This window comes from Tetrao urogallus (genome assembly GCF_951394365.1).
Source record: "Tetrao urogallus genome assembly, chromosome: 13".
Lineage (NCBI taxonomy): Eukaryota > Metazoa > Chordata > Aves > Galliformes > Phasianidae > Tetrao > Tetrao urogallus.
Genome location: NC_136826.1, coordinates 7,424,252 through 7,438,968, shown reverse-complemented (window position 1 = coordinate 7,438,968; position 14,717 = coordinate 7,424,252). Strand labels below are relative to the sequence as shown.

The 14,717-nt window shown below is 45.9% G+C and overlaps 1 protein-coding gene across 3 annotated transcripts in view; it reads left to right on the top strand.

Annotated features, from left to right (window-relative positions):
* The window catches only part of ARHGEF9 (Cdc42 guanine nucleotide exchange factor 9), a gene marked incomplete at both ends in the record, with an annotated part of 111,682 nt that extends 111,362 nt beyond the window's left edge, over window positions 1–320 (top strand). For all 3 annotated transcript variants that reach the window (XM_079542096.1, XM_079542095.1, XM_079542094.1), the window contains one exon: window positions 139–320. In XM_079542096.1, coding sequence (XP_079398222.1) covers window positions 139–320 — 182 coding nt within the window. The remainder of the gene's footprint in view (window positions 1–138) is intronic.
* Window positions 321–14,717: the final 14,397 nt, after the last annotated feature.

The window sequence follows — 14,717 nt, the reverse complement described above, 5'->3', positions numbered from 1 at the left end:
GCTGTCTCTAGCATGTCTCCCTGTTGTTTGGGACCCTGGTTATTAAGTGTTAAGAAGCGATAGCATGACGGAGAAAGACTATTGACCCAATTGCACTTTGACTGATCTGTTTCTTTTTCCCCCCAATCATCGATGCAGGTGTGAGCTACTCCAAGTCGGTTCCTCCAGCCTACCCACCACCCCAGGATCCATTAAATCAGGGACAATACATGGTGACAGATGGCATATCCCAGTCCCAGGTCTTCGAGTTCACCGAACCCAGACGCAGCCAGGCACCATTCTGGCAAAACTTCAGCAGGTTAACACCATTCAAAAAATAATACTTAGAGAGATGGAGAATTTTAACTTAAAAGAACTTAAAAAAATAAAAATAAATAAAATTATATTTATAGATGGACCTTTTTTCGGAGAAGCACTGTTGCAACTAAATATATATACATATATATATGTATACACATTTAAAAAAATAATACATATATATATACATATATGTATATATATAGAAGGACCAAAAACTTTTTTTGTTGTTTTTGGGAAGCAGTCTGCTACTAGATAGTAGGAAGCACCAATGATTTCTAATCATGTGACCTTTTTTATTTTATTCTATTGGTCGGACATTATTTTTTTCTTTTTTGTGTGTGTCTTCATTTTCATTGAAGTTGTCATTGGCATCCCAGAATGCTTTCTTGCTTGTTTGAATTCTTCATCGAAGTTCCTCATGGACTGTGTTGGTGTATATTTTGTTTTATTTTATTTATGGGGGGGGGTTGTTTGTTTTTTGGGGTGCTGGGAGATCTCTGCTCCATCTCCCTCCCTCTCCATCCCTTCCTTGGCTGTCCCAGAGTTACCATTTCAGTGAAGAGCATCGATCCTTTCCCGTCCCTGTCCTGCATTCTCTGGTCTGACTCGTGCCTGTCTGGATGTGCTCCCTTGTGCACCATGCTCTGCTGCGCAGTATTTCTCTGGCTTTAACTGTTTTGTTGTGGGCAGTTGAAAACAAGCAGAAGGGGTAGCAGCTATTTAGGAAGCGAGAGATGGGTTTTCCTCAGTTAACTTACTGCATTTTTTAAGCTCTGTCTTTTTCTCAATTCAGTGTGATGTGATCACGCTCAGAGTAAGACTGAGAAAAGAATATCGGGGGCTTTTTATTTTTTTTGCATTTAATTTTGTTTCTGTGGGGTTATCTTTGATTTGGATTCATTCTCTTTTTAAGCTGAGACTCAACTCTCTGAAAAGCCCACTATCTTTGTTTTCCATGCAAAGATAAAAGCTTAAAAACCGACGGCTTCATGCCCCCCATTGCAGCTAGAGAAAATTGGCTATTAGGCTTCAACAAATGGCCACTTTTCTTTCTTCAGGAACTAAGGTCCCATCCTGTTGGCCGCAGTCAGGCCCACACTGTACTGCATTAAGGAACCACCGATGGCTGTGTGCAGGAGCAGTGATCCCAGAAGCGAGGGCCGTGCCCGCGCTCACTGCCTGCTCGGCTCTGTAGCACTTCAGACAGCCGGCTTCACGTCGGCACAGAGCTCCCAAGCAAAACGCGGCAGGCACCCATTAGCAGAAGGATAATTGGGAGTATCCACCTGGTGTTTCATGCACCCAAAGCTGCAGAAGAGTTGAGGACTGCCTTTCAGGAAAGGTACGGATGTGACCTGAGCAGGTCAGCCGTATGCCCATGACCTAATCCAAATCACCAACCAGTTAAATCTGAACTGCAGTGGCATCAGTGTCAGTGGGCTCTGGAGCGATCAGCTGAATTCTCCAGATCTCTTTCTCTCTCTTTTTCTCCCTCTGGAGATTGATAGCTGTATTTTCAAAGACACTTCCTACAATTTTAGCCTTAAGTACATTCGTTTCCAAGCACAAAAGCTTATGTTTAAGCTCATAAAACAAACCATTGTGCACTAGGACAATTGGGATTGTTTAACCAGGTTTAGAAGATGAATTTAAACTTTGCGGAGCTATTCTGCAACCTCCTTTAAAAATGTGAGTCGAAATAATAGATCATGATATTTATATTTTTCTTTCAAATTTGATACCCCATGTAAGCACCTCAGGCCAGTAGCATGGACAAACGTTTTTTTATCACTTCAGAAAATGGCAAAAGCAGAGAGTGCGATTTTAGTTTTTCCATGGAGCTTGGGTTATTTCAGGGCACGTTAGAAGGCAGCAGCTGTATTTTTTCTTTAAGTACAAAAATAATCTCAGCACCTTAGGGTCACCTACAAACCTATCAATGCAACAATGCCAGGTTGGCATTTTGGAGAGGAGGAGTGGCCCCTCTGTGACAGGCAGCAGTGAAACACTGAGAAACCCGCATAGGAGGCAACCAAACTTTGTAACACAGCTAATTTCTATCCTCTTTTGTATCTTTGCATTTTTACACTTCGATTTTCATACTGAACACGTAGCAGTTATTATGTTTGCTTAACAGAGTGGGTTATTTAGAGAAGTGAATGAAATCGGTTTGCAGAAGTTAACTGAAATGTTTCACTGTTTCTGAATGGCTGGAGAGAGATGCAGAGAGAGAGAGAAAGAGAGAGAGATCACAATCTGTTGTCAGCGTGATGGAAACTTCACTTATTCCTTTTCCTTTTTAATTGCTTAGGGGAAAAAAAAAAAAGTAACAAGCACATTAGTTAAGCCTATTCATTTACTGTTTTGTGCCTCAGAGAGTGAGAATGAGACATCCATAATTTTTATGAGAAGATGCTTCCTAAATATTCAGCGCTAGGAAAAAAGAAACTCCACCGCCACACCATTATTTGCATCATAACTCAAGACTCGCTCGATCTGACAAGGCCACTTGTTGGACTCGCAGCTTCCTTCTTAAGTGGAAAGCCAAAACTAACGAGCGCCGCTAGCGCTTGCCGAAGCCGGGTGGCAGGCGGAGCAGCCGCAGCCGCTTGTTCCAGAGGGAAGAGGGGCTTGGCTCTCACATGGCACTCAAGAAAGCCCTTCCCTTCCCTTCCACAAATGGCCAAGGTGCTGCAAGAGATGGAGCATTATCGCAAAGAAGAACCAGCACTGGGTCCCACTTTTACTACCTACCGTGGCTTTCCCTATAGGGAGCAGGGCTGGGCTGACTCGTTGTGTCTGAAAGTGCTGGAAGCAGCACAGATGCTGTCAGATCGGGGTGATTTTGACTGAGCATCTGATAGAGACTCTCATTTCAATGCCAGACAGGAGGAACCCACTTACCATTCCATATGCAGAAATGAGGAAGTTGTAACAAACTTACATGTTTACGGTATTTCTCTGGCTGAAACTATATATATATATATATACATTAAAAAAACCAACAACAAAAATACCCTCTTCCCTAGGTAAATGACATGCATTACCACTTGACCTAGTCACTAGAACAGAGGATCTAAATTCAAGACTTTCGCCTCCCTACCCTCTCAAAACAATCAAACAAGGATCAACCTAGGTGCATCTAACAGTTGTAAATAGAAAATAATACATAGAGAAATATATTTGAAATCTGTTTCAGTTTCTGGATGGTCACTGGCCATCCATTGCAATGTTATTGATAGTACACTGTGGTGCTTTGGGTTTCTGGTTTTGTTCTCTTTATGCTCTGTCATCTTTTCATCGCAGCTACATTTCAGGGAACATGTATATTTAGTAGCTATTGTAAGTTCTGCATGGCATCACTGAGCTTATTTTTCCTTGAGAAGAAAAGAAGAGTCTGTAGGAGTCTAAAGGCACTATGATGACAGGGACTTGTAGCAGAGAATTTAAAAAAAAAAAAAAAAGTTTTTAAAATTCTAGTTTGAAGCCAAATACTGATATTTTAGTGCTTTTGGGGTTTTAACAGTAAGAGAAAAAAAAAAAAAAAAGAAAAAAAAAGAAAAAAAAAAGGATTTTGGTAACCCAGCTGATCCGCACTTGCCAGTTTTATTATTTCGTTTATATTGGACTGTTTGACCCTGTCAAACAAGTGTCAAAGTTGTGTGTATAAAACAAAAAAAACAAAGTGTTTAAAAAAGTGTTGTAAAGACACTGAGCCTTATGAAAATATTTATGGAATTAAATAAAAAGAAGTGAAAAGGCATCTGAAGGCATTTTAAATCATTTTCCTCAGAGCGGTCTCACTCTTCTCCCAAAGGCTGAGCCTGAATCGCTGGGCTGGGGCTCCAGCATGTCAGCAAAACACCACGACATTGGTGTGTAACCAAAAAGAGGAATGTTTGGGAAATATCCCACCTCCCCCTTGCTCTGTGTCCTCCATCTGAGCTGAGTGAAATGATTACTGAGCAGCTGGAGGTTCAATACTGACAAAATGCTGCCTTGCAAGTGCTGCAAATGGAGCTCAGATCAAGTCTTCTGTGAAACATGGTTTTAAAATGCTTTCTGTTCCTGAGCTTTGCTCAGCTCCAAGCCCAACTTAAATCCAGCCTGATTGTGCCAGCAGACCTCACAGACACGCTGCCAGCGCCGTAAGAAGCGTTTCAGAGCACATGGAGGTAGCACACAGGGTGGGCCCAAGGGGAGGGAGCCCCAGCCACGTGCTGCCCACTGCAGAAGGCAGAACGAGGAGATGAGCAGGTTCCTGCCCTGGCTTTCACTCGGTGTGTAAGGAGAAAGCATGCCCAGGGAGAAGGAGCCCAGTGCTCTCCCCCTGCAAAGCAGAGCACTCTCCAGCAGCCCGCTGGCAGTTCACAGGTAAGGCAGCTGAGCAATGTATTTCTAGGTAGCACACAAGTGTGGTGATAACCAAGAGAACGGGCCATGACACTGTGGCATCCAGACCTGGTAGCGATGCCTGCTGTCATATGCAGAAACGCCAGCACACACATCAAGTTCCTATGCGTAACTGCAGCCCAAGAGCTACATTTCCAGGAACAACACTGCCTTCCTGCTCTTTCCTATCTGTCCTGCGGGTGAGTCTGCAGGCACACAGCGTGACCAAATCTTCAGCCCGCACATACGAGAAAAACAGGCAGACAAGGGAATAAAATAATGCAAAAGCCACACGGCATTGGTCTGGGAGAGAGAGGGAGAGAGAGAGAGGGTATGACGCAAAGCTGCAAGCACAAAGGTTTCTGCCAGTCCAGACTGTGAGTGGGTTCAGGAGCAGGGGCACCCTGATCTCAACATCACAGCTGCATATTTGCCCACTGCTTCAGCAATACCCCAAACCATGCTTTTTGCTCTTGCTTACATTTCTGCTTGCAGTGAAGATGCCACGGGTGCCATGCTGGCGTTTCCTTGTCCAAATGAAGCCGTTTCTCTTGTAGCATATCACCTAAGTCACACAGGCGGTGTGGCACAGTGCTGTTCCCAAAGCATAGAATCATAGAATCACCGAGGTTGGAAAAGACCTAAAAGATCATCCAGTCCCACCATTCACCTATTACCAATAGCTCCCACTAAACCGTGTCCCTCAACACAACATCCAGTCTTTATGCATGCTGCTGGAGAGAGCAGACCCAACATGCAATTTCATATGTAAAACCTGTCTTTGAAGAACATCCCTTCTACCCACACCACCATCTTTGCAAAATACCATTTTTCTATACCGATGGCAAAATGTTGTTTACCAGAACTCTGCACCCCTCTCTCAGTTTTTGAATGTAAGCTGAGGGAAGAAAAAGAGGTGGAAGGGTCAGGGAGCCCATACGCATTGCCCAATATGTGCAATGTCCCAAAAAAGGGAGCAGTGGAGAAGAAACCCAATAGCCCATCATACATGTCGGGAGCAAGAGCACTACCAGAGCTATCTCAGCAGCCACAAACCATGTACCTACAAAGCATGTACCTACATGCCCCTGTCCTGGTGGCAGCCAGAGAATCGCACACTCCATGGCTCTGAGTGCCGCTGCAGCCCATAGCTGTTAGCGAACATACCTTTAATTTAGTGACACCATTCATTTGTTTTAGCTTTTTCCAGCTAGGTGATGTTCAACCTTGCGACTATGAACTTTGGCTGCATCATATCTAATGATATAAACAAAGAAATACAGTTTACAGTTTGTTTGTCTTAAGGGCTGCTGTTGGGCATTATTTCTGGATAACATCCCAAACTGATCAGGGGCACATGGGCTCCTTGATTCAGAGATTCATGCACATGCCTACAATTACAACTTTGCACCAAAGTTTTTATTACAGATATGTCAAAATACAGATTTGATCCTCAGAATGGTGCTCAGTAGGGAAATTACCTTAAAATGAAAGTCTGCGTGGATTTTCCCTGTTCTGAAGGTATACAACGTTAAATCATGTACCCGCATCAAGCTGCACAGCTGAGGTCAAGTTTTGCAAAGCACGTGGCAGCTGTGCGCTGTAGATCTTCATGGGCAGCATCAGGCCCTGACTGCTTTGGAGCGTAACACAATTAGCAAAGCATTTAGGCTGATGTGTTTGTGATACGACAGGAATTTTGCACAAAGGGCTGTGAACGTCAAAGCCTTCTCTGCTTTATCCATGTGTATATATTCATGGTATAACAACTGAGCTTTTTCCTTTTTAAGGAACTGGCCTTTCAATCTGACTGATGGCACCAGGATTACAGACTCCAATCTAGCCCAAACAGGACATTTTCTTGTTTTTCTATCACTGAGAAGCAGCAGCAGGTTTTGCACTAAGCAGAGAAGCAGGTCAGAGCCCTCCAAAGCATGCAATGCACCATCTGTGCCGGGTTATTAAGGAACACAGTGGACTCTCACGTTGCTCTGGGTGCAGGAGGAACAACTGGCGCTTTTGAGTGTGTTTCTAATCACTGTCTGCTGAGGGCTGTGCAACACCTCACCAGTGAGGAAAGACTTAGCTGCTAACCACTAATATAGTCTCCCCCAAACTGCAGGTACCAGCAATATTTGCCTAGATCTCTTACCTTTGCTATGGAAAAGCGACACACAGTATTTCTTAGATGCTCTTAACGTTCACAACCTTTCTTTCCAGCTCTCAAGGCAAAAGGCATCCTGGTGAAGGTGCGCAGTTTCTTGTTTCAGATACACAGCAGTTTGTTGCCTCTGGTGGATCTGACAGGGTCTCTGTGGTCAATACTTCCCATAGGCTGGGCCATGCAGCAGCATTAGCTCAGAAATGTTCTCCTGGTCCAAGAGCCCTGAGGGCCCATTTCCACTTGCTTCCTGCTGTGCTTGTGCTGTCAGTGCAGCAGCCAAAGCCCATCTAGGTGCAGCCATGGTGTTTGAAGGACATCACTGAGCACTTTCCCCTTCTTCCAGGGCTGGGCACAACAGCAACGGGAAAAATACATGCAAGAACACTGTGTGTTTTTTTAAATTTTCATTATGGTGATACATATAAAAGCTTGCAGAAATGATTGCCTCATAAAGAAAACATTACAGCCTGAAGAAACTCTCTGGACTGTAGCTATCACCAGCAGCTACCTCAGCCGCTCCTGCCCACCAGCTGGTAACATTTAATTCAGAGATGTGGGCTGCATACATACAGGTCTTCATACTAGTGCCCTTTCTTGCCCTGTTGCTATAACAGCAGATAGCAACCGTCTGGCTTTTATACCCATTGCATAGATGGAAGGGACAAGATGTACATTTTTACTAGTGTTTTTTTTGTTGTTGTACGGCTTATCTTTTTTTTTTTTTTTTTTTTTTTTTTTTTTTTTTTTAAAGAATAAACCAGTGGACGAGATTTTTTTTTTATAAATGAGATTAATTAAGGCTCCAAGAGGCTCCGCCATGTCCTGTCTGATCCTGCTTCCAGCCAGGGAAGCAGCAGAGGGACATACCAGCTGTGAACTAAAGGAGAGGACTGCTGTTCTCTTCTTATCATCTAGAAAAGCAGTAAGACAACATATCGGCATATTTGCTTCTGGTTTTAATCTCACTGTGGATTTTCCCCAGTGAATACTCTCTGTATGCACGTATGCTAATGTGGGCCTTCGCAGGTCCATGGGAAACAAACAAAGCAGGTGAGCTTGTATCCACAGCACAGTTTGTGCTGGATGGTGATGCCAAACAATTAACAGCACTGACCTACGCCAACAGGGCCTGCGCTCCTCACACACATATCATCCATAGAAGCTTCCAAACCAGTGCAGCCTTCCCTTCAACTTATAGCTAACTGAGTTAAACAGCAACAAAAAAAACCCTCATTCATGACTGTTTTCTCACTTGATACAAACTGGAACAGTGATGGTGACCTACCACAGATGTCTCACAGATGTTAACAGCAGGCAGTGTTTCCAAGAGCTCAGCAGCTGGATTGGTCCAGACTGGAAATGCATAGAAATTGCCTAGCTCAGCCACTTAAGACTACCTCTTCCACCCAAAAGGCATCAGTTTTTAAACGCAGGTTTTATAGATGCTGGGTTGATGTGGTAACATATTTGCTGCAAAACACTGCAGAATTCTGCAGAGAGCTTCAGGTTTCAACAAATTTACCAAAGTGCAAGGCACTGCTGTCATCTCAGGAAATCCTTTGTCACTGGCTATTTCTTTATCCCGGGAGAAAGCTGTCCTTTTGGGATGAACGGGCTGAGCAGACCCTTGCTGAGCTGCAGTGCCCTGCTCATTTACTATCAGCTCAATGCTGGCAGGCCTGGGCATTTGGTAGCTTTCCCACCATCAGTCACTCCTGTACAGTTTCGGGTTTTTTGAGTTAAGGATATTTTAACACATCTTAAAGTAGAATTGCTTTCCAAGTATTTGTGCTATCATGCTAACTCTTGTTTTCTGTTTGCAAGCTGGACAAATGCAAGAGAGTGCTCAATATTAATCCCCAGCACCCAGACCAGTGCTTTTGCTGTGTCAAAAAGATGAGCAGCCTCATGGCACACCTTAGTCCCCATCAAGTTCTCAGTTAAGATGAAGGCATGTACTTTTACACAGCCTTACTGCCAAGGACCAGATAGGCTAATTGCCTTAACAGTGCAATTGCAAACGTTGCTGCCACTTGCTGCCTTTCCCCACCTAACACACATCATTTGTATTTTGCAGTTTATGTTTCAGTTTGGCTAGAGCCAAGGGCTGTTGTGGCAGTGCCCATGGTCAGCAGCAGAGAGCCCCTGAGCTCCCTGGGGATGCCCGAGAGACACAAAAACCTCTGGCAATCACTGAGGGTGCTACTCCAAGGGCAGAAGCTCTGGTGGGTGGGTGCTGACCAGGTGGTGGGTTGGGGGGGGGTGTCACTCTCCTATTCAATGGAGGGGAGCAGCCCCTACCTTAACAGGGCTGTTTTTTTGAGGGAAGATGTGACCAATGCACTGATTTCCTCAAAGTTTCACTCCCCCACAGATACAGGGCGGCAAGAGAGGAGCCCCTGGCCAGCCCTGCTGCTGAGGTGGTTTCATGCTATACAAAAGAAGTCCAGAATGTTGGGACCAGGAAAAGAAAATAGGAGCAAATACAATCATTACTCCTAGCTGATGGTGAGAGCCAAGATGCAGTCCCTTCCAGCTGGGTTCCCAGGATAGTTTGTGCCTGTTCTCTAAGGACTGCAAGGGCACAGGCACAGGCTCCCTGCAAAGCCACCCAGTCTCGCTGAATTGCTGCTTGGAGGCTTCGCTGTTCACCAGTGGTGGTAAAGGTGACACTGAAGGGACTGTAGCACACCAGGTATGTATCCCACCTGCAGCACCCACCCCAGCCTGCATCCAGGCTGTGGTGCTCACAGCCTGCACATCAGGCGTGGGCAGGATTGCCGTGGGGGAGGGCCAGAGGAAATGGATGGAGGAAAACAAGGGTTTTTTATACATGCAGAGAAGGGGCTGAGTAACAGCATGTGGCTGCAGGCAGTGCTGGCTGTGCATGCTGCCAGCCGGCTGGGGAGGCGAGTGCGCAGCCAAATCGCTCAAGGATGTGTCATGCTGTTGTTATCCATGTTGCTAGCGCACTAACACTGGCTTTATTCTTACTGTCTGGATGTACCATTAAACAAGTTTGATTTTGTTGCCTGATTGCAGATGAATGGTTTCAGCCTCAACACATAATTTAGTGCTAACCAGGGGCTCCACTCGTGACAGGAGAAGCGAGCTGTTTGTTGTGTGCAAACGGCTGAGTGAGTGGCAGCAACACTCACCTGGCTGGCAAGGGAAACACATCACAGCGTTGTTAGAGCTTGTTGCCTTTTTTCCATCCACTTCTTGCACCTCAAACACACCACACCTCTGATTTACCACTACGTGGGGAACCGGACTGCATGAGCTTTGGTAGCAGGGACTGCGTTCATGTCATCTCCTGTAGGGTGGAAAAGAAAGCAGAACACATATTCAAGAGGCAGCACTCACCAAAGCCCATGGTCACCATTCAAGTGAGCCCCAAACAAACCCAATTTCAGCCAGATGGGAAGCAGGACTAATGGAGATGTTTTAGTTATGGAATAATATGTCCTGAAAAGCCAGGCAGCCCCAGCAGGGAACAACATGGCAGCTGCTCAGTGCTGGTTTTTGCCCTGGCTCTGTAATTCTTTTGGCTTTTTTGGAGCAGTCAGTAACACACAGGCACATAGACAGTTAGAACCCATATTTATTTATCTTGCACCGAATACAAAAAGCTTTTGCTGGAAGACAGAGGCCGATACAAACTGCTGTAGAAATGCCAGTTTGAAGTCCACTCCACTGGGTAATAATTCCTCTGCTATTCCCAGGCTGGGAGCAGAAAAATTCAGAGTGGAGAACAGAAAAAGGGCATTGCCTTCGACAACAGTCATTATTTATACCTGCACAAAACAAGCATGAGCTGTTGGTAACAGCAGGATCTGTTACTTGGATCTGCTAACTAGTGCAGTCACTGCCAGGTGTGCAAAGAGTCTGAAGACCAAGAGAAATACTGCAATGGGCTATCTTCATGCCAATGGAAACAGATGGTTTAAATAAATAACCACGTCTCTGCACTGTTTCTACCCAAACATCATGGCAGAGACCCTCCAAGTGAAACTAAGCATGAAAAGCAGCCAGCAGAGCTGATCTCAGGTGCTGCCCCGGTTTGGCCCAGCAGAACACTGAAAGCAGAGCAGGCAGATTGCAGGCTGAGCAGACCGTAAAAAGACTTCAGCAAATGAAGGTGGCATTAATGACACGCTTAACTAAGTAAAAATATATATATTTTTTTAAATTGTTCTCTGTGACTTACAGCTCCTATCAACTCAAAGCTGCTCTTTTAGTGTTTTTATTTAGCTCTTGGAAACAGAGTTCAGCACTGACACCGGTGAATGAATGACCAGAAGACTGTGATGGGTATCAGAGGACACACTTGCACATGTCAGCGGGAGCAGTTTCAGCCCAATTTTAAAGGAAAGGTAGAGGGCTTACAAAACAAACAAAGCTGATACTAATTAAAGGGAATCCTGTGTAGAGAGCAGTGTCTTCCAATAGCAATTGCAGACGCCCAGCAACCCGCACAGGCAGAACTCTTTCCTTATGCCTATTTTACTCTTGCTGTCTACTACCTTGCTGGATGCTCCTTAGGACCACACTGAATAGCCCTGCTGAATGTTTGCGACATCACCATCCCTCTCTGAAAGAGCCGTCAGCACTGCCAGCCCAGTGGGCCCAGAGAGCCTGGCACAAAGCTGGCCCCACCAGCACCCAAGGCACCCAGCACTGCCACACACCTCAACAACAGCGCCCAAGGGAACAGCATGGAGCAGAGTCGGGGGCATTAGAAAAAGATTTTCCACCAGAGGGTGGAGGGCATGGAAAAGGCTGCCCTGGGCAGTGGGCATAGCACCAACACTGGCCAGTCAGCCCCTCTTGCTCCCATCCATCCAAGCAGCTTCAGATTTGCATGTCAATTTTTTTCCCTTTCTTCCTCCCCTTCCTCCCTCTTGCTTTCCTTTCCTCTTTTTGTGTTTAATTCACTGCCTTCTCATTTCCAAACCACACACTGTTAGTATAGCTTTTTCACAAGGGGAGATGACTGAAGCCTGACTCATGCTTCACTGGCTCTGACCAGCACCGAGAGCTGCGAACCCTTGATCAGCCAGGTGATTCACAAGCTCCTCCAATTCCCGCTCATTTTGGTTTTTTTCTATGTTGCAATTTGCAGAAGAATTTTTGTCTTTCTCATTACCCGCCAGCCCACCAACATTACAAAAAATAAAGCTCAGCGTGTGCATTCACTTGTGATAAGGACACTACTGTAACATGAGTGACTGCCCATTAGTTCTGCAATGTTGTAATGGTTAAGACAAAGCCACAAGTGAGTCATCTGGACAGCAGCATTCTCTCCAGTGACATTAATTCTTGTTATTCAAGTAGCAGTGCCTAGAAGCCCACCACCAGGAATGTGTTGTGCCTGGGCACTGTGCAGATCCCCACCTGCACACCATTCATTTCAATAATGAGAAACATCTGCAGACTATGGCATGCAGGGTGTCCTGATGCCCCCCAGCACAGGAGGGGCATTGGTCTTATTACTCCATCTCTTATTTCCCTATATGGCCCACATCCCATCCCTCAGACTCCTCCCCAGACCCCTCCCTACATCATAAAATCATTAAGGTTGGAAAGGATCTCTAAGATCATCAAGTCCAATCATCCACCCTACCACTAACACTGCCTACTAACCATGTCCCTAAGTGCCACATCTCCACAGTTCCTGAACTCCTCCAGGAACGATGACTCCACCACCCCCGTGCCACTGCCTCACCATTCCTACAGAGACACTTTTCCTAATATCCAGCCTGAATCTCCCCAGCACAACTTGAGGCCATTCCCTGTCATCCTATCACTGATATCCAAGCTGTCAAGATTGGACCTGAAACATGGATTACGCAGACGTGGATGGTTTGGATCCTATGGATTGATTCAGATGCAATTGAGAATGCAGTAAATGGTATAACTAGAGTTCTGTTAAATTCAGAATGAGTCTGAGGGAGCTCAGATGATAGATAGGACACCCCCAATACGTACAGCGAGCAATGGCCAAAGCAGGAGCACAGCAGCCCTCACTTAATTTCTGCTGGTTTTAACAATTTATCTTTGCATTGTGTCAGCTCTTCCTTTGTGCTCTCATTTTCTGGTTCCCACGCAGCAGGCAGCACAGGAGTACAGCTCCACAGCCTCCCTGTGTCACATCCTCATGATGGAGAAAGCAGGGCAAGAAGGGCTCTGAGCTTTCACTCTTGCCAGTCCCATCCCTGCTAGCTCTCATGTCTCATCCAGTACTACTCACAGAATCATGCGAGTTGGAAGGGATCCCTAAAGGCCATCAGTCCAACCCCTCTGCACTGAACAGGGACACCTACAGCTCCATCAAGTGCTCAGAGCCCATCCAGCCTGACCTTGAGTGTCAGCAGGGATGGGGCACCACATTTCTCTGGGCAACCTGTGCCAGTGCCTCACCACCCCGATTGTAAAAAAACTTCTTCCTTACATCCAATCTAAATCTCCCCTCTTTTAATTTGAAACCATTTCCCCTTGTCCCATCACAGCAGATCCTGCTATGAGTCAGTCCCCTCCTTTCTTACAGCCCCCCTTCAAGTACTGACAGGCCACACTCAGGTCTCCTGGAGAGCTGCGTGTAGAGCAGTTACTTGTGAAGACTGAAACAAAAAAAGTTGTCGAGTATGTCATGTATGTTGTTACTAATCTGCCTGTATCACTTCAGGGGTGCACCCTCCTGGACTTTCCTCTTCCTTCCCACCCTTCATTTTCAGCTGGACCACAGTGCCCCTCTGCATTCAGTTCTTAAGTTGTGCACCTCCTTTCCAAACCTGAGGCAAACTGTCATACACATCTGCAAAGCTCTCTCCTTAAAATTCTCTCTTGCTGTTGTGTAGAGGCTGCTAGCACTCCTCTGTGCTTGTCCTCCTGCACATTTTCTGCCCATCTCTGACTGTAGCCATTTCCATCAAGAGGTTCCAGGCAGGCACAGATGTGCTATGAGTGCTGTAAATTAGAGGTGAGATCTTCTATTGCCAATCATGGCACGAGGCACCATTTCCAGGAGCAATGAGTGCAGCAGTCCCATCAGTACGGAGGCACTGACACACGTGGCATTTTGCAAGAGACACGTGTAAGCTCCTGAGCATAAGAATAAAAGCTGAGCTCTGATGCTGTGTGTGACCAGCACTGGGCAATCATTTAGGAGCTTGGATAATAGAGATGACAGCAGTGGGGATAAGAAAACCAACAAAATAACAAAGAGAAAATTATTACAAAAAAGAGATAGCGAGTGGGATGTCCCTCAGGGCAACCGTTTAATGGAAGGAAAGAGCCTGAGCAAACAAACCTTGCATGAGCTCCTGAGGGCCAGCCAGGAACAAGCCCCAGGCCCCAGCCCGTCTCCCTTCATTCCCCAGGCTGCAGCAACAGGTTCAGCATCCTTTTTCCCCACATTTCTCCTATGCAATAAATGGGGAAAAATCCCCATTGGGGAAAGTTAACTGCCAGCAGTAGTGCACAGCCAGCCCCGGGGAGCCATGCTGGAGGAAAGCACTGTGTATAACAACACCATGTGCCTCACCGGTACCTGCATGACTGCACTGCCCTTGGGAAAGGTCCTGGAGGTGTATTCTCCCCAGGCAGAGCTCTGCTGAAGTTGAACTGAACTAAACCTGGCAGCGGCAATAAAGGAAAGGCCTAATCCCACACATCCTGATTCTCCCCTGAATTAGTCAAGCATACAGCAAGGCACGATCTCTGCAGTTTTATACACATTATATCCTGTTTTCAGTTGTTTGACTCTCCTGCACAAACTGCCTCAGTACTAAGTCTCCTCTCTGGTCTTGTTGCAGATTTCTCTCTTTTCTTAGCAAACCCCTCCCAAGTGCAAGCCTCC